The sequence below is a fragment of the Metopolophium dirhodum genome, chromosome 4 (assembly GCF_019925205.1).
Source record: "Metopolophium dirhodum isolate CAU chromosome 4, ASM1992520v1, whole genome shotgun sequence".
NCBI lineage: Eukaryota > Metazoa > Arthropoda > Insecta > Hemiptera > Aphididae > Metopolophium > Metopolophium dirhodum.
Window position 1 is genome coordinate 39,850,151 of NC_083563.1, and position 20,756 is coordinate 39,870,906.

Genomic DNA, 20,756 nt, shown 5'->3' on the forward strand with positions numbered 1-20,756 from the left:
CTTATGTGCTTTTTCTGTCATAGGGATTCGCACTCACCTGTATTGAAAATAACTTTTTTTTGGCAAACAGTAGGTAGGTACAATATATTTTACAATATTTAAATTAGTGATACCTATTTTTTTCTTTATTTTTTCCGTCATACATTGTTATAACAGCTCATCAATTTGCTCTCCTGGGACTTCATTAATGCTACGAATGCTATATTAGCTATAATAAATCGTTAATTTTAAACGAATGCGATCGCCCACAGGGCCACGTTGTCGATCATAATGATGTGTAGAAAGCGAATGTAACCAGCTAAATAATAATTTAAATGCAATGAGGCAGAAGCGTATAGGTACATGATATGAGTATATATACGTACACGACCGCAATGCCATCGTGGTGGCTGGTATAGTGGTAGGTATATGGTATATCCGTGACAGGCAATAGATGTTGTGTCGGGATTGTTGGCGCGGATATTAAATTCGCGATGTTATCAATACGCACTTTACATCAGTATAATATTGTATTTATGTGTACACGTCGTGGTAACTTCGCACTGCGGTCACAAAATAACCAGAAGCTAGGATAAGGATCACTTAATGAGAACTCGAAAATCGGTGAAAAATTGTCGAATAATATCAGGGTAGCTAGATATATTCAAAAATAAATATTGAAAATTATCATTTTCTGGTGAAACTGAATCTACAAATGTTTGAAGTTATCATCGTGATAAACATTTTATTTTTCAGCGTTAATCAGTGTTCTGGTTAGATAAGTATTTTTTTATTTAGAAAAAAAAAGATACGATTATTTTTTAAATGGTTTTAAATTTAGGTATATTTTATAGTCGGGCACTAAGAACATAATAATAATAATGATATAAATACAAATAATTACATTATTTATAAACTATAAACTTTGTTTGAGAATCTGTATAAATATTTAAAAATGCATTTGTACAACTTCACAATTGTTATCAATAAAAAATGTATCTAGATGAATTGATTTAGATTAGCAAAAAAAATTATCTAAGATATCCATCTACATAAATTTATCTAGATAAGTCCAAACACTGGTGGTAATTGATAAAATGAAATCATCTACGATATTTATTGTATCAATAAGTTGTACTATTGATCATTATATATTATAATATACACTAGGCTACACTGATATACCAACAGGACTCTCTAAATGTATAGCAAATCCATACCCCATAAGAACTCATGTAATTCAATGTTATTCTGTGCTGCAGTTGTTCAGTTCGGATTCATAATACTAACGGTGTTCAGAATAGCGAGCAATTAAACAAATATCAATTTCTCCCACGCGAACCGACTAATAACTTTGCAAAAACAATCCAAACTAATTGACCATTGTTGTACACTTGTAGGTACTACACATTTGCTGTGGTCTCTGACGTGTGTTACTATTATTTGATAACATGTTTGGCTTTAACCTTCATAAGTCATATGGTTGCGTACAGTTATCAAATTAATACATTTTTCATACCACGTGACACTGATACTAATAATCACGTGTTGTTTCGACACAGGTCGATTTGTTGACGATTTTTAACTTTAAGCTCATCTTAATGATGGAATGCACGATGTAGAGACAAGGACATCGCAGTTTCTCTGAGTTGAAGTATTTTAATAATGGTATGGAATATGAAAAAAATTTATTGATTACAAAAAACAAACAAAATATTTTTGATAGCGTCGTCGTCTTTTCAGACAAAAGTGTTTATTTAGTTGTATTTCTTTACTTTTTAATTTTACAGCTTAAACTAGCTTTATATTCGTTCTCACAATATTTTATTATTTTGACATTATTAACTGTCTAAGTTTGGCATTATTGACGAGTATGATCAGTTGTCTGACTGCTTCTGAACTTGGTAACGGTATTTTTTCTGAAGGACCTTATGGCATATATTATGATATATTTTTAGCATACTATTATCAGGGGTATGAAACTCTGTGCATTGGCTGAATCGGACGGTTGTGGCCTTGAACGCGGTCTTCGGGAGGCGTGGCATACGTTATCAATTAAAAAAAAAAAGTAAACAGTGGAAACTGGAAACAACCCGACCCCGCGCAGTATACCCTGCCATTTAGGCGGAAATGGTTTTTCAATACGGGTATAACATCATGTTAGTGTACGGAAACAGTTTCGGCATTCGAAATGCATTAGGTTTAAATAATATCGTATAATATACATGCAAAATATTTACTATTTAAATATTTTTTTGCTCAAACAATAATATTTTAATATATAGTGTACAAAAGTTAATGTTTTTGATAATATTTTATAAGTATTAAACTTTAAACAGCGTTCGATTTTTTTTTTATAATAATATAATGAATTCTTCTTGTTTATTATACATTACAAGAATCACGACTCAACTGTTTTTAAATATAATCTGAGAATGTAAGCGTTAACAGCTGATTGTAGCTATTCATTTTTATTCGTTTATCCGCCATCGTAATAAAAAAAACAGCAGTAAAAATATGTGACTAAAAACCATCTAGGTACCAGCTAATATATTATAATAACTTACTATAAATCTGCTTGAAACAAAATAAATAGGCCGTAAAATACTTGCTTTTTAATTTATTTTATTACTTCAAAGTTCCAGGATGCTATTCTTTATAGGTGTATAATAAAAAAACAACAAAATAAAATCCTTAAGTTTGATTTATTTCAAAAAAAAGTTTAGTAGAATAGAAAAAAATGAAATAAAAATGGATAAATAAATGGTACCAAAATTGGGTGGTATTCGTAGCAGGATAAAAATAATTTATGTGTTACTAAGTTGGGGTTTATTTGGTATTAATAAAAGCTATATGAAGTTTATATAATTGTTTCTATTCCACTACTAAATTATTAGTAGATTGGTGTAAAAATGTATCACTTATCTCGTTTAGTTGCAAACAATGTATAATATATAATATAATCTCTTTGGTGTGAGTCGATGCACGCTATTATCATACGATTGTTTAGTCTACAATATCCTATTTAATATAATATATAGTATATTATACTATATTGTGTAAGTTTTATTACCGTTTTAAATGTTACAAATTTGGTACACCTAACATATTAGACATTGTTTAATAATTTACCTTATTCTTTATGTAGTTTGTTAAAAGTATATATTAAACTATTATGATTGGATAAAAATATAGAATGGCGTATCAAGGATATAGGAAAGAATCGGTACGCAGTTATGATAATAACATAAGTGTTTTTAGATTATAAATATTAAGATGAATATATCGATATAAGTTTTCATACCCGGTGTTTAAATCAACGCAGTATAGTAAGATTTTTTAATATAGAAATGAATTAGTGTAGCTTTCAAATGAGAAAAGAGTGGCGACTTATGTATGGAGGTGAGTTGTTAAAACCGTGGATGCAGGACACATTGTGCTTCGCCTTCGTCGAATAAGGCCTCCTGACCGTATCATACTGCCTCAAGACATCGTGCTGCGGCGAAACAATTAGTCCGAGAATGAGTCCGTCCGAATAATCCAAGTGATCCAAAGAGTGTCTGTAGAGTATTCGAAGAGAGTCCGAAGAGTATCCGAAGAGAGACGAGAGAGTCGTCTCCGTGTGGGCGCTCCCTATATACAAAGCATTGCGAAATTTATCGTTCCCATTTTGTTGCGCAATATCGGCATTGTCTTGTGTGTTCTTCCATATAATGTTGGTATGTGTTTTTGATTGGACGATCGTCGTATCATATTACTCATGGATGATCGAGATGCGATTATTATTGCACAATACCCATGTGAATCTAGGTCGCTAGATATTGATTATTGTTGCGTGATGCCAATGTGTGAATTATGAATTTCTGTGATCTAAGTTTAATGGAATGTTAATTTCTTTGCATGAATATTTTTATTTCCGTTTGATTTATGACACCCGAATATACTCGCACTGGACATACTTCTTATCGTTTATCAATATTCTAATGTATATTATCATTTATATATTACAAAAGTACGCGATATTATTTTTACGCCATACAACTATAACCAACCAATATTTTCAAATTAATTGTACACATCGTATTTATCGTGCAAGTTTAAACTGTTGACATATTAAAAAATGTATTTATCAGACACAAACAATATATACAAGAATAATTGTATGGTATATTTAATAAATATATACACTTAGCATATCTACCAATTTACAGTTGAAGTTAGTTCTCTGTTGAGAAACAGTCATTTTTCAGTCTACAAGTTAATCATAATATCCACATATACACGATAGGTATTTCCAATCACTTAAACATTATTTTTTTTTGTTTTAAAAATAATAAATCAATACAATATTATTTTCATAACGTTATTTTTAATCTAGTGAACCAACTTAACATGTGCCAATTTAAAACATCGCGTGTTTTTTTCGCATCATGGAATTAAATTTAAAAAAAATCGTTAGTTGTATAATCGATAACTATCATTTGTGCTTCTATGCCTTATCGTTACACATATTTAACACAAAATATTAAAATTATATTGTTTATTTAGCCTAATAGTGTAATACTAAATACCTCCAGGGGTCCAGCATTTGTTGATCATTCGTTTAACGCGAGATATTTATTCAGCACAGTAATGATCTCAAGAATATATATGTCAATATATTAATGACTTTGATTGTTTGTCATATTAATTATTACCAAACCTCTACATTTGAATTTTTATTTGAAGGTTTCTGTTTTTTTTTTTGTGTAGAAGAATTAAGAAATTAATAATAATAACATAGTAATTGAAGAATAATATAATATTATCTAATGTAAAAATTATAATTTCACTCGCTTATTTTTCTCACACTTTCATCTTGCTAGTGATTTCGTTAAATGACTAAAATTGCTTAGATGTTTAGTATAATACATTAAAATAATATGAATTTTAAGCTATTAAATAATTTAATTTTTTTTTTTTTATTGGGTAACCCGCGGCAACATAGGCTATTGGGTGTGGGGAGGGCACTGTAGGTTTTTTTATATTGGGTAGGTTGGTACACGTGTGTGTTGTGTTTGGCAGAATTTCTAATGGGGCACCCGTAGGTTTCTGCCGTGCCCCGGGGTGGGGGGATGGCGGCACTTGTTCTCCGGACACCGTGACTTGCACGGAGAAAAATGCCGCCCAGTGGTCGAGGATCGAACTCAGACCGGCTGTGCCGAATCCGTCGCGTTAGACCACTCGGCCACCTCGTCCCCCAATTTAATATTTTAATAATTATTTAAATTATTTAAACAATATGTTAATATTAGGCGGTAATTTAATTTTTATTTTTTTAAATATTTTTTCGAACAATTGCACGGCATCTTCACTCTACACTTACAGTTCACATATAAAAGAACAATATGTTATCAAAAACCATTATAAATCACTGCAAAAGAAGATTTCGAGCTTAATGTTTAAATACTGAATGCATTTTTAGATTTTGATTCCAAATAAAGAAAGTAAGGATATTAACATGGTATTTAATAGTTTTTATAGTAAATATAGCATGATATTAGAATACTAGAATCATAATATGTATCGTTTAAATAAGAATATATTTGTCTTTAAGGAAAAGGCGTTAACATGTTCAAAGCCACCGGAAAGGAATTTAGGAGTGACATATAGAACCCTAATCTATATGAGTGTTAGTTAAAGATCAGTTGGTTTGCATTATATGTATATGTACATTATTACTGGAAATAGTAAATAGAGAAAAAAAACAGGAAGCTTCATCACTTTGGTTTTTACAATTTATTTATTAATGTCAGTTTTACACTGCAAAACACTCTCATTAAACTTTTATGTGGGTGTGTACCAAATACAATATAATACAATCATTAAAATAATGAATAAATTACTGTAAATTCACCATCTCCACAAAATTTCTGACATTTCAAGAAGTTAAATTTTAATAATATTTCATGCAATTAATTCAACTGTATAGTCATACACATTACATTGATTAAAGTGTCTCTAAAATCTCCACCGTTAAGCGTGTAGGTAGTGTAGGTAGTTCTTTATATTTTTGTTGAATCTTTTTGTTCTGTTGATGTGGTTATAATATTTCAATTTTTAAGTGAGTTATGAGTAAGTAAAATATTAAAATTTAATAATTATCATAGCTGGCTTAAAATAAAAAATACCGTAAAACCTCAACGTGCAAACACAAATACTGTTTTTTACTTTTAACCTTATTAACAGAAAAATGTATTTCATTATTCAATTCAAAAATTAAAAATTAGTTATGCTAAAGCCTAAAGCTAAATGAAATACAAAAATGTTCTGTATATGTTATACGTCTGTAAGGTGACATATTATGTGAGTGTGGCAAATGGCAATCCTCTTAAGACTTGAAAGATCCCAAATAATCATTAAATACCAAATAATGATGTCAATATGATTTATAGATAATTGTATTTCAAATTATCAAAGTATTTAAATTAGTGAAATCCTTCCAAATAGTTACATAATATTATTATATGGGATTTCAATTTATATAGCAACGACCGTTTCAAGTTGACATTTTAACCAAAAATGTTTACCAATAACAACAATTACATTTATATTATTGTATCTCTATAATAAAACACCTATAATATAATAATTCTTCATTTTAAAAATTACATTCATACAAATAACTAATAGACTGTACGGTGTACAATGAATTAGCCAATCAATTAAAATAAGATGTTTTACTTTATATTGTATGCATTAAAAATGTAATAAGTCCATGGACATTATAAAATATCTACAAGGAGTTTCTAACAAGTTTGTCATGTTAACATCTACGATAATTTCGCATGAGCCAAGAATTAACGAGATAGTAAATATTAATGGTGGAGATTGGGAAAGTTTAATAATTGTACATTAATTGTCATTATGTACGTTAATATGAACTATTTTGCAGTAAATATTATTTTAAGTTTAATGATGATAATAATATTATATAGGTAACGGATATCGAATTCAAGGTATATAGATTTTATATTTAATTAAATTACACACAAGTGACCTATATTGGTTTTTATTACAATAATGTGTTGTTTTTTTTATATGATTAACATGTTTAATATTTTTTGTTTACAATATTATTATGAAATGCGTAATTTCCTGAAATTCAGTGAGAACATATTTTATTATCTTAAAAATAATTAAATTTTTCTGAAGTGACAATGAAATATGTCTAATCTGTAGAAATTAATTGGGTTGGTTGAGATTTCAATTACGATATAGCACCCTAAAATTGAATATTATTTTGTATCAATAATGTGCTGCCTTTAAAACCAATAATACCTATACATATGTCTTAAAGGCATATGTTGCACTTATTCTTTAAATATTAACTATTAAGATATTTCACCACAAATATTGCTTTTAACATAGGAATATTCTACAAATCAACAATACTTTTTTATATTTGTTTAGGGAATATAATATTAATCCAATGATAGGTTAGGTACTACGATAGCCGATAGGTACTATACACGCGTTTATTGAATCTATAACTGTACTGACGTTTCACTTAGGAACTTGATGTGTTTGCGTTTTAAAAACCTTTAAAACAGAGTATTCGAATTAATTGAAACATTTTTTTTTTTTTTTTTAATAATATTATAATGTGGGTACTTATTCAGCTTAAAATAGTTTAACACCGATCAAGTTTTCACACCAAGTGGCAGAGTTTTACGGTTTAGTTATCATCTCCACATGAAAATATTATTTCACAAAAGTTCCACGTGATATGCTTAAGGGGGTGACAAGAATCATTTACATAGGTGAAATATTTACATATTTCCATAGTACCTATATTATGATTTTACAGCGTATAATATGAATATTATGATAAACGTTTTTGTATGACATAAATATTTACGTATTTTTTTCACAGGAATAAATATTAAAACATATTGTAACACCAAAACGTGCAAAACTGTCACACGAATAAAAAAAAAATGACAATATGACAAAATATCTCATAACTACACCTTCGAGAGAAAATCAGAAATTCAGAAAACGTGCGACAATTCCATTGGCATTGTCCAGTATCCATAATACTGTTGTTGATGCTACAATACATGATTTTTATATTACCTATATGTATAGGTTATGACAATTAATAATACACTACATTTGAGTTTAGATTTGGTTAGTTACTAGCATATACTTTTATAGGAGTAATTTTAATGGTCAATACAATTTATAATATGGTCAATATTATTATACAGGGCGTAACAGAAAGAACTGACTTTTAGAATAACTTTTGTTCTTATCAATGTCTTAAAATTTTTTTGTTTGTATATAATTTATAGCCACTCACGCTACACGTTTAATAACAAAAATTATTTTTATTTTTTAATACTAAAAATAAATTCAAAATAGCCAATTTGTGAATCTGATTATAAGAACGATTTGGATGGTAAACACATTTATCTAAGTCAAGTAGTTTATTTTTTAGAACTTTTTAAAATATCAATATTTTTTTGATTAAATTAATTTGGAACGCAATAACTTTTTTAAAAATATTATTTTTGGAAATTTGGTGACATGGGTATATTTTTTAAACTATTTACTTATCATATAATTTTATCAATTTTTGTCATTCGTTCAAGTAGCATATATTTTTTTTTTTTTTTTGTTAGTTCTTTCTGTTACACCCTGTATACGTAATAATAATAAAAAAAAATGTATAAGTATATAATGAGTAATTTTACTTCACACCAAAGACATGATAAATAACTATAATAATGTTATAATATAATACCTTGTATCCGTGATACACCGAAGAAAAAATACGAAAAATTACGAAAAAATACCGACATCACACTTTCATACGTTGCTATGTTTCATAATGTTGTCTATACATATTAGAATTTATAATCAATAACACCTACTACTTCACGGATATAGCACCACATTATTATTCACGTTGTTAACTTTTTCAAATAAATAACATTTTTTAATATCATGGAAATCCATAACCACCACAAAAAAAATCGTGTGAAATGACACATCATTGGATAATCGCATTCCTTCAATCTCGTCGTTTTAACTGAGCGCAGATACAATAGTAATATTGTTATTTCAGACTGTAATACTAGCAGTTTTCTCCCCCAGTCAACCATTGACGACACTGCAGCACTCATGGCCGAGTGTTTTATTGACTCTGTAACGATCGCGCCACTCTACGTGCAGTCCGACTTCATTGCGGTCCATGTACACTGCACAGGGTGTATCATAATATTCCAATACGTACATTATATACTTAGGTATCAAAAGACTTCATTTTGAATCAAGCAACATCAGATTAATACCAATAATAAACTAAAACCAACACGCCACGTCAGTCGTATATTAGGTACGCGTGAACATTGCTGTAATATGATATTATAATATTATGTAACAGACTATCATCGGTGCAAGCACTAAAGTTTGTTTTGAACACGTGTGCAGAAAAAAGTATGAAGTTAAATATTATACGTACTATGCGCAGTGAACGGTTTCTGGTCCAAAGACTCGGAGTCAATCGCGAACAAAGTTTATGGAAAGTTATGAAAACTCCAGTTATTTCTGTCTCGGCCATATCGACGCAGGCACCATCGTAACAACACCATAGTGATACATTCCGAGTATAATATTAAAATAACAAGTGTAAAATATTTGCATATTACGCGTGACTGTGTCGTGCGCGATACATGTACCAAGCGTGTTTACAATGTACTCGTATTATATTATTATGGTCTAGACAGTCCTCGTAAGACAGTTTGCTCTGCCTACCCACGTCTTAAAAACTCAATTTTCCATACCCCCCCCCCCCCCCCCCCCGAAAACACGCGAGTTTAGCCTAGAGCGACTATATCTATATATTATATAGGCTATAATACTGCGCATGTTTGTCGCGAATTCCGGTTCACTTGAACTCGGGTGAAAACTCGACTATATTAGGCTGGGTGCTATCTAATTTAGTATAATATAAATAAGGATATAATGATAGTGGACTGTATAATTTATTTCTCTCCCTTTGAATAATAATTAATAAAATACAACGTAGACTTAATGCTATGTTAGTCCTATCACATCGCATAACAACATAAAATAATAATAATTAATCACGGAACGTGATATTGGGTTATCAAACTATTACAATAATAAGGTATGATACGTCTGACCTGGGTACCGGTCGGTTGCTGTCCTGTACTGGTCGGGGTCGATGTATCTGCACCGGAAGACTGGGGAACGTGACGATCTACGACGGCGACACTACTGACCCAGTGCGACTAACATCGCACACGTGAATTGAAATTAATGAGGATAACTTGCGATCACTCACCCCTTTCTATAATGCGAACACCAATTTTACTGTTCGAGCATGTAGAATGTGAGAGCGAGAATACGATCGAAAGTTCTTACAACGCGAATGTCGTTTATTCGAGCGTGTAAGAACCTATAAGGCGGCACATCAAACGCGACGCTACAGCACAACGAACGCGACGATACGGCACAACGAACCAGCGATCGCACTTATTGAGGAGAAAAAAGACGACTCTCGTATGTGGTACGTCAACTACATACAACGATAGACAATATAAACTTGACTAATATGTCATACCGCGCAATGGCGACAATACTCGTAAAACACGTGACGATTTAAAAACAAAAAAACAACGGCACTACGGACGCCTTCTTCCTGTAGCGCATGACGTGTAGAGTCCGTGATAAAACGAATTGACGACGAAAAACCGGCCGTTGGCCGGCACTGGGCTGCGCATGCGTGTCACGGAACCGGATCATTTTAACATCGGAATAACCGGCGCGCTCTGGTAGTTAACCGAGTCCCAACATCCTCCCCCGCTTTGAAAGGGTACTTTCAAAACCGATACTTCTCGGTCAGACCATATCATTGTACAACTATTAAGTAATAAACAGAAACAAAAATAAACCTATGACAATTCAAATACAAAATAATGCATATATACATAAATAATTATACACAGCAAGAAAATTTTATGTTTGGGATGGTGGAAGATGGAACAAATGGAAGAAGGTAAGTTAAGCGTTGTCGGTGGGTAGTTTAACCAACTTTACCACTGGACGTTTCAGTATCCCTTCCGCTGTCTTGACAGTGGCTACACGGACCACTTGGTCAGCACCAGGGTGGACCTCGATGACCCGACCAATTTGCCACATCAAAGGAGGTCGAGAAGGTGAATTTATGACGACGATATCTCCGACACCGAGACTGGGATTTTGATGGAACCATTTCTGTCTACTTTGCAGCGTGTGCAAATACTCCCGATTCCACCGTTTCCAAAATGATTGAAGGGCTTGTTTAATTAACTGCCAGCGTTTGAGACGATTCTGCGGAATGTCACTGATGTCGTGTTCAGGAATTGCCAAGATCGGTTGTCCGATCAAAAAATGTCCCGGTGTTAGCACAGACAAATCGTTCGGATCGCTTGACATGACAACCAAGGGTCGAGAATTGAGTACACCCTCGATCCGTGTAATCAATGTCGTCAACTCCTCTAAGGTATGCACCTGATTACCTACAACCTTTTTTAGGTGTAACTTTGTACTTTTGATAGCAGCTTCCCAAATACCGCCAAAGTGCGGAGCTGCAGGCGGGTTAAATCGCCACTGACACGGAACTCGTGCATGCAGAGCTTCTTGGAGTGCTGCGTCTTTAAATAATGTCTTAAGCTGCCTTGCTGCTCCAATGTAATTTGTACCACAATCCGAGTGGATCTGTGCAGGAATTCCTCTACGGGCTACAAATCGATCCAGCGCAGCCATAAAGGCTTGCGTTGACAAATCCGTTACCACCTCCAGGTGGACAGCCTTGGTGGATAGACAAATAAATAACGCAAGATACGCCTTATAAGTCCTTGAATTACGGCGTTGACTTTCTTTAACCGTGAATGGACCTCCGTAGTCCATCCCGACATTTGTAAATGGTCGACATTGTTGGACTCTTGCTGAGGGTAAATCTGCCATCACTGGTTGGGGAGCGGCAGCCTTGTATCTGACACACACTGTACATTTAAATATAACTTGCCGTATCGCAGCTCGACTGGAAACGATCCAAAAACGTCGCTGAATTAGTGAGGCCACTAGACGCGATCCACCATGTAAAGTGTTCTGATGGTAGTGTTGAATAATGATGTAAGCAAGGTGAGACGACTTTGGTAACAAGATAGGGTGTTTGGCGTCTATGTTCAAGTCCGAATGCTGTAGACGGCCGCCTACTCTAATCACACCGTGAGCATCGACAAAAGGTGCAAGTTGAGCGAGGGAACTCGGGGTGATGACGGAATTTGAAGTTCCTAGTTGGTGGTGCAACTCTGCGTAATATAACCTTTGAGTGTACCTCGCTACCTTTGTCAAAACATTTTCGTACTCCTTCCAAATGATTGGTCCACTCACGACTGGACGTTGTCGAGCCTTGTCGACAAATCGAAGACAATATGCTAGCACCCGTTGCATCTTGCGCAACACAGAAAACCGCTGAATCAAACTATCATCAACCTGTTGAGCTAACAGCACATTTTTCGATGGGCGTTTAAAATCAGGGAGCTCTGCAGGATCTACAATCGATGTGATGGCAACCGGCCATTGCTCTTCCGGATACTGGAGAAATTCCGGTCCATGTAGAAATGATGAACATGCTACCAAGGCATCTGGAAGCAGTCCTCGCGATGCAGGGTCGGCTGGATTATCTGCAGTACCGACGTGAGCCCATTCGCACTGGGGTACGAGATTGCGTATTTTCGATACTCGGTTTGTGACAAAGATTTTAAATAGCCTTTGTTCAGCTGTGAGCCACGATAAAACAATAGTTGAATCTGTCCATGCCCGGACACGTGTGATCTTGATTCTGCCCTGTAAAACTTTCAAACGTAGAGACAAGAGACGTGACAACAAGAGTGCGGCACAGAGCTCTAGCCGTGGTATGGTTAATGACATATCCATTGATGATGACTTCAGTGGTGCAACCTTTGTTTTACATGCCAGGAAATACAATCGGACATTATCACTCTGGTCTACCACACGCAAATACACTGTTGCTGCATATCCAACCTGAGACGCGTCAGCGAATCCTAGTAATTGTATATCTTGACTGTTGACTACTGCAATGTGTCGTGGTAACGACAAGCATGCTAAGTCCGGCAGCTTATCGATGAAACCTTGCCACAACGATGTCAAAGCTGATGAAAGTGGTGCATCCCAATCTAATTTTTCCATCCATAGCCTCTGCATTAAACACTTGGCCCAGAAAACCATCGGACCCAACGCGCCGATTGGATCATAAAAGCGAGCAACAGTTGATAATACTGACCGTTTTGTAGGAGTAACTTGACTTATCGTCGAATGATAGCCGAATGTGTCAAGTACAGGGTCCCAATGTACTCCTAAAACTTTGACGGCCTTTTCCCTAGTTGGCTCTATCCATGGTGTCATAGCCCGGTCTTCAATGTCGATAGTGTTCAAAATCTCGGGACAATTGCTAGCCCATTTTTTCAGGCTAAATCCACCTCGATTTAACAAGTCGATGATTTGGATTTTTGCTGCTAAAACGTCCTCTAAAGTGTCAGCGCCAACGAAAATATCATCCACGTATGTATCAGTTAACAGGACATCGTGGACGAGTGGAAATTCAGGTCCATCATCCATATTGAGCTGTTGTAGGCATCGAATCGCTAAAAACGGAGCCGAACTTACGCCATATGTGACCGTACACAACTCATACTCCTGTACCTCGTCACTAGGCGAATTGCGCCATAGTATATGTTGATAAACTCTATCTGGTTCATGTAGACATATTTGACGGTACATTTTAGTGATGTCGGCTGTAAAGACAAATTTGTGTAGTCGACTGCGCAACAAAACATCACCGATTTCTGTCTGAAGTTTTGGTCCAGTCACCAAGCAGTCATTTAATGAGACTCCGGATGAAGACTTAGCTGAGGCATCAAACACCACACGAATCTTCAGTTCCTCATTACACCGTTTAACTACAGGATGGTGAGGTATAAAATATTTGCCTGGCTCGGTCGCTAACTTCATATGTCCTAACGATCTGTAATCATCCATGAAGGCCCGGTAGGCAGTATATAATTCCGGATCCTTTTCAAGGCGACGTTCTAAATTATACAATCGGTTCAGAGCAGAAGTTCTGGATGACCCTAAAACGACCGATTTCTCATCTTGACATCCGATGTCAGCTGTATCCGGGAAACATACTATTGTTCGAAACGGTAAACCAACATAAAATCGACCGGTGGCGTCTCGTTTCGTGGTTTTAACAAACCAGTCTTCACATTGCTTGTCTTGTGTAGTTGGCATTGTTGACTATGTGGGTTCCTCTACTGTCCAAAAACGCTGCATCAATTCTTCGATCGGAGGGGTTGTACTAATTGACAGAGACGTAAGCGGAGTATGTGTGTTATCCTGTAACGCACCAATTATGACCCAACCTAATTGTGTATTCATCGCTGATGGTAAGCCTTCGGTGTGTATAACGTCAGCTCTAGATTGAATGACGGACGGATATAAGTCTCCTCCAATCAACATATCTACTGGCGCAGGGTGATCAAATTGAGGGTCGGCAAAGACAAGATGACGATAACGATCTCGTACCTCAGCTGGCAAAACCCTGTTAGGCATCGTTGACATAATTCGAGGTAAGACAATGACGTTGGTTCCCTTAAATTCGGGAGCGTCGGCTTGTACAGGAACAAAATTAAAATTAGTTTGGCCTTTGACAGTAGTAACCGGTTGTTGGGAAAGTCCGATGACCTCAACAGGACACTTCCTTCGAGTCAAACCTAACCGATTGACACAATCCACTGTCATTGCGGACACCTGTGATCCACTGTCTAACACTGCCCTGACTGCTTGTAAAACTCCTGTATTGTCACGAACCCTGACTACGACAGTTCCTAACAAAACAGTGGTTTCAGTATGTGTAACTCCCGAAAACTGTGTTGCATTACAACTTGTAGTGGCTCGTTCGGAGTTGTCATTTGTCTTATCGGTATTCGATTTTGTAATATCATCTGTCAAGTGTAGTAATGTACTATGTTTACTCGAACATATACGGCACGTAAAAGACGTAGGACACGCATTGCTCATGTGTCCACTGTTCAAACAAACAAAACATAATTGATTTTTATTGACAAAATCACGGCGACTGCTAACTGGTTGTTTTCGGAATCCAAAACACTTGTAAATTGCATGAGGATGTCCACAAAACAAACACTTTTTTGTCTTGGCCGGGGTGACCGCGGCTAACGATGTCTTCTCGGACTTCTTGCCCTGGATCTTCTTAGTCGTTGTCTTCCCTACGGTCCTTTCATTGTTTTCTACATAACTAATGCCAGAACTACTGCCAACGTTTTCCAAAACGTTACATCGTTGTGATACGAAATCTAATAATGAGTTCAAGTCAGGTATTTGATTTTTAGCGACAGTAGCTTCGAATAATCGTCGTGTCATGGGATCAATAACCCGTGAACCGATGTAGAATAGTAAAAAACCAGCAAAGTCACTAACTCCAAGAGCTTGTATAGCTGATACATTTTCCCGAAAAGTGTTGACGAACAATGAAAGTGAAGCCGGAGATTCCTTTGTTAACGGCGCAAATGCAAATAATTTTTCAATGTGCGCAGTAACTAATAAGCGTTTATTGTCGTACCGATCTTTGAGTGCGTTCCAAGCAATAGAATAATTGTCGGCTGTAAGTGGGACTGCTTTTACTATTGTTAACGCTGGACCTAATAAATAGCACAACAGATAATGGAAACGCTCAATGTCCGTGTAATGTTCGTTGACGTGCACCAAAGAAGTAAACATATCACGGAAGGAACACCATTCAATGATATTTCCATCAAATTTAGGAATCTCTATTCTCGGTAAGACAAGTGATTGTACAGAAGTCTGCCTATTATTATTGCGCAGCGTGGCTATCGAATTATTCGGTTTTAACTTTGCTACTATCACATTAATTTGATCACACATTGATTGCATTGTTTCGGTGACATCCTCATCTACTCGTATAAACTCGTCTACTTCGTCGGTCTCAGCAAATACTGACAGAATATGTTTTTGTTCATTATTGAAAGTAATGACAAGTTGATCTAACGACATAATTCGAGCTTCTAACGTAGGACGATTTTCGGAATTAATTACGGCATCATTAGCAATGCTCAATATTTTATTAATTGACCGTAACGCGACGTCTCGTGCTGCACGCGCGCGCGTTAACTCGACCCTTTTTTGTTCATTGTTAATTTGTTGTTGATTTTTTCTCGTCATTGTAAATGATGTAGTACCTAACCACCTAACAACGCAAAACAACCTAACAAGACAAAATAAAAATAACAAGGATGCTAATAGGATAAACAAATAATAATATCCTACAAAAATAATACACTAACACTCTAACAGTAATTTATTGATAGCGATCCGGCCCGAAGGACCAAATGTTTGTCGCGAATTCCGGTTCACTTGAACTCGGGTGAAAACTCGACTATATTAGGCTGGGTGCTATCTAATTTAGTATAATATAAATAAGGATATAATGATAGTGGACTGTATAATTTATTTCTCTCCCTTTGAATAATAATTAATAAAATACAACGTAGACTTAATGCTATGTTAGTCCTATCACATCGCATAACAACATAAAATAATAATAATTAATCACGGAACGTGATATTGGGTTATCAAACTATTACAATAATAAGGTATGATACGTCTGACCTGGGTACCGGTCGGTTGCTGTCCTGTACTGGTCGGGGTCGATGTATCTGCACCGGAAGACTGGGGAACGTGACGATCTACGACGGCGACACTACTGACCCAGTGCGACTAACATCGCACACGTGAATTGAAATTAATGAGGATAACTTGCGATCACTCACCCCTTTCTATAATGCGAACACCAATTTTACTGTTCGAGCATGTAGAATGTGAGAGCGAGAATACGATCGAAAGTTCTTACAACGCGAATGTCGTTTATTCGAGCGTGTAAGAACCTATAAGGCGGCACATCAAACGCGACGCTACAGCACAACGAACGCGACGATACGGCACAACGAACCAGCGATCGCACTTATTGAGGAGAAAAAAGACGACTCTCGTATGTGGTACGTCAACTACATACAACGATAGACAATATAAACTTGACTAATATGTCATACCGCGCAATGGCGACAATACTCGTAAAACACGTGACGATTTAAAAACAAAAAAACAACGGCACTACGGACGCCTTCTTCCTGTAGCGCATGACGTGTAGAGTCCGTGATAAAACGAATTGACGACGAAAAACCGGCCGTTGGCCGGCACTGGGCTGCGCATGCGTGTCACGGAACCGGATCATTTTAACATCGGAATAACCGGCGCGCTCTGGTAGTTAACCGAGTCCCAACAGCGCATTTGCAAACGATTCTGGTTAGTATTATTGTTCCATCAAAGAACGTACGCAAATAATCGTATCTAATAATGAGAATAGGCATGATCAATTATTGTTGTCTGATATCGAATTTCATCGTTTCGTGGGTCGATAGGAATTATTGACAGTAGGCGGAACTTCTTAAGCGTGGCAGGCTTTGTAACATAATATTATATTACAATGTAATATAGTCGGTTGAAATAATGAAATCGTTTGTTGGTTTTGGTTTCCCGAGGTTTCTATGTACCTATATATATCCATACATACTTTTAGAATACAAAATATGTTCGGATCCATATAAATAAACATTGGCGTTTATAATAAAGACAAGAGCACAAACGTGACATGTATACGGAATAAAGTCTATTTTTTTATCACTACTTTTAGATTAAGTATAGGTATTGTATATAATAATATAATATACATAATATAATTTATTATACGTATATTATACAGGATGATTCGCCAGGCATGCTAACCTCTATTTTCCCTCTAGTAATGAATTTATTCAAATACTGGTTTATTTTAAATTGTTCAGTAGGTACACTCAAATTATACTTAAAGACCAAATATGCAAACATTATATTTGTGTACGCTAGTTAAAGAGTATGATACAAACTTCTTTTTGAAAATCAAAACCACGCATTTTATTGTAAATTGCTAAAAACATAAAAAACGTGTATGATTTGCTTACCTGTATAGTGTATAATGTATCAAAATTCAAGTGAGTGTTTCCTGAGTTATTAAACTTTAAGTACTACGAATAATATTATAGTAAGTGCATGATAATAGGTTAAGAATATATGCGGGCTATGGTGTAATGAAAATTATAGTAATTAACATTACATTTTTTTTTTTTAGACAGAGTATATAATAAGTACTAAATTAAATATTATATATATACATATGTATTTATTTTTTTGTAAAACCATTATTAAGGATTATTATCATTAGTCAGTGTATACATACAGTTTAATAAATCAGAAACTACTAGTTCAATTTTCAATTTTGATGCGTCAAAGTTTTCAAAAATCTGATAGAAATTTACAATAAAGAAGAATAATTTTAATTTAAAAAATAAGTATGTACTATGTACTGCCACAGAATATTCCTTTAATGATATTGTATTCTAATTATTTGAAAAATGTACAAACATGAAATATTATCAAAGAAATAGGAAGGGAAGACTTGTTTGGTGAATAACCGTGTATTTTATTATGTATCATTATTATATTTTACATGCATTGTTACAATAACCTGGTAAGATTTATAACGTTTTATCTTGTGTTCTTCTACAACGTTTAAAAATGTCTAGTACATATTCAAAATAAAACATTAAATATTAAACTATATTTTAATTTTATTAACTCTAATTAAATTACCGATTCATATGTGCACGTTAACCATGTATCAATTAGGCATTACCTGAAACGTTTTATTGGGAATTTTTCATAATATTACAATACGATATTCTCAAATTCCTTAGTGCGATGAACAACATTTAAAATTCGTATAATACCAATGATAGTACAAAACAAGGTGCAATATGTAATTGAGAATGGAAACAGTATTCAATTATGCTGGTCATTCTTGTATCGAACTAATGAGATAGCAGATCAAGCAGAAAACAACGCAGTTACCGATTCTTTAGCAAAAATTGTTTAGGTCACAACGAAACAAGATAACGTATTAGCTAGGTACTTCTTATCCGACACATTCAAAAGTGGTGAAATTGGCGATCTTTACGTACAAAACTTCACGAAATTAAACAAAATGTAACTCCTTGGCCTTTTCCCATACACCCATCTAGAAAATTTGAGGTTATTCTAACACGTTCCTGCATTAGTCACACATACATTTTCCAACATCTACTAATGAACACAGAACAAAGGTGACCCCCTCAATATTCCTGGCTTGTGGTACTCAACTTACTGTCAAACTTACAATGACAGATTTTCGGGTACACTCGGATACCAGATTTGGATCAAACTCCCTGAATATCTGTCAGAATCCCTGTGTACAAAATAATCACCTACAATCAAATCCATCAAAAAATTAGAAATTAAAAATAAATTACAATAATATGTTCTATAAACAATCATTTTTATAATAGTATTTTTTTTCTTTCTATTTTCTCACAAGTTATGAAGACATAACATAAAAATATGCAAATTTCTTAATAACTTAGTCTATATAGTTATAACTTCTAATGTTTTAATTGATTCCCAATGGCCTATGATGACTGATGACACGGGGTGATAAATAATAATCATAATAAAAGATACTTGATATATTAAGGCGGGTTCCCACGGCGCGTGGCTCGGCGAACTTCGCGCAACGCGGTTGTTGTACCATATGCTCGGCATATCACGAGCCTACAATGTCAACAGCATTCCCACGGCGCGTGACTTGGCGAGCCACGAGCTTATCCGAGCCGATCAGAGTTCCTACAAAATTATTTAAAGGCCAAAAGTCTCAGTTCAAAATGAGTCGTTCTTTGGATAACACGGAAATTGCTGCTTGTGCAGCAACGTAGGTACTAGATATATTGTAATTGTAGGCGGTGATTATTTAAAAGAAAAATTAGTTGAAAAAGAAAAACGAAATCCTGCAAGGAAAGAAGGAATTGGATGCATGAAGTTTACAAAAGCCGTGCTAGGTAAGTATGCTTATGTAAATTAATATTTAATTTTAGGTTTTTTAAATTTAATTTTAGTTTAATTTGCTTATATTTAGTTTTTACTGACTACCTTTTTTTAACAGTTTTAACTTTAAATGTAAGTACATACAAGAACATAACAGTTTATAATTTATTACAAGCTAGTTTTTTTATAGTTAACAAGTTTTTGACAGAAAATACTAAATTAAAAAATAAAATAATATTATACTATAGTTGTACTTAACATTATTAATAATATATTATACTACAACTACAATATAGGTACAATGCAACGGATCTGTTAGAAGATTTAAAACGAGGACCATCTAACAAGTTTCAAAACTTCTGTAGAATGTCTGCCACAGACTTTGAATATCTTATTCAAAAAATTGGTCCAACCATATGTAAAACTGATACAAATATGAGAAAGTGTATTTCGGTTCAGGAAAGGCTAGCTGTTACCTTAAGGTTCTTAGCCACAGGAGATAGCTTTAAGAGCTTGTCATACTTGTTCGAGTTAAACTGTTTCCAGGTGTATTCAAGATGTTTGTAAGGCGTTAAATCAGGAGTTGAAAAATGAAATCATGGTAAAGTATTTATATTTTAAAACATATCTTTCATTAGAATGATAAACACTTT

The 20,756-nt window shown here is 34.4% G+C and overlaps 3 protein-coding genes and 1 pseudogene across 7 annotated transcripts in view; 2 read left to right on the top strand and 2 right to left on the bottom strand.

The window, feature by feature from the left end:
* Positions 1–20,756, top strand: part of LOC132943737 (small conductance calcium-activated potassium channel protein-like) — a 260,695-nt gene that overhangs the window by 44,528 nt on the left and 195,411 nt on the right. The gene's annotated exons all lie outside the window — the stretch shown is intronic.
* On the bottom strand, positions 11,053–14,346 carry LOC132943656 (uncharacterized). Its single transcript, XM_061012677.1, has one exon. It carries the CDS (start codon positions 14,344–14,346, stop codon positions 11,053–11,055), a length of 3,294 nt encoding a protein of 1,097 aa, XP_060868660.1.
* LOC132943657 (uncharacterized) lies at positions 14,353–16,317 on the bottom strand. The gene has a single exon (XM_061012678.1). The coding sequence runs from the start codon at positions 16,315–16,317 to the stop codon at positions 14,353–14,355; it is 1,965 nt and encodes a 654-aa protein (XP_060868661.1).
* On the top strand, positions 19,717–20,746 carry LOC132943988 (uncharacterized; annotated as a pseudogene).

What these genes read in the sequence shown, in the direction of transcription:
- LOC132943656 (XM_061012677.1), bottom strand. Translation starts at nt 14,346, where the DNA reads ATGCCAACTACACAAGACAAGCAATGTGAAGACTGGTTTGTTAAAACC.
- LOC132943657 (XM_061012678.1), bottom strand. Translation starts at nt 16,317, where the DNA reads ATGACGAGAAAAAATCAACAACAAATTAACAATGAACAAAAAAGGGTC.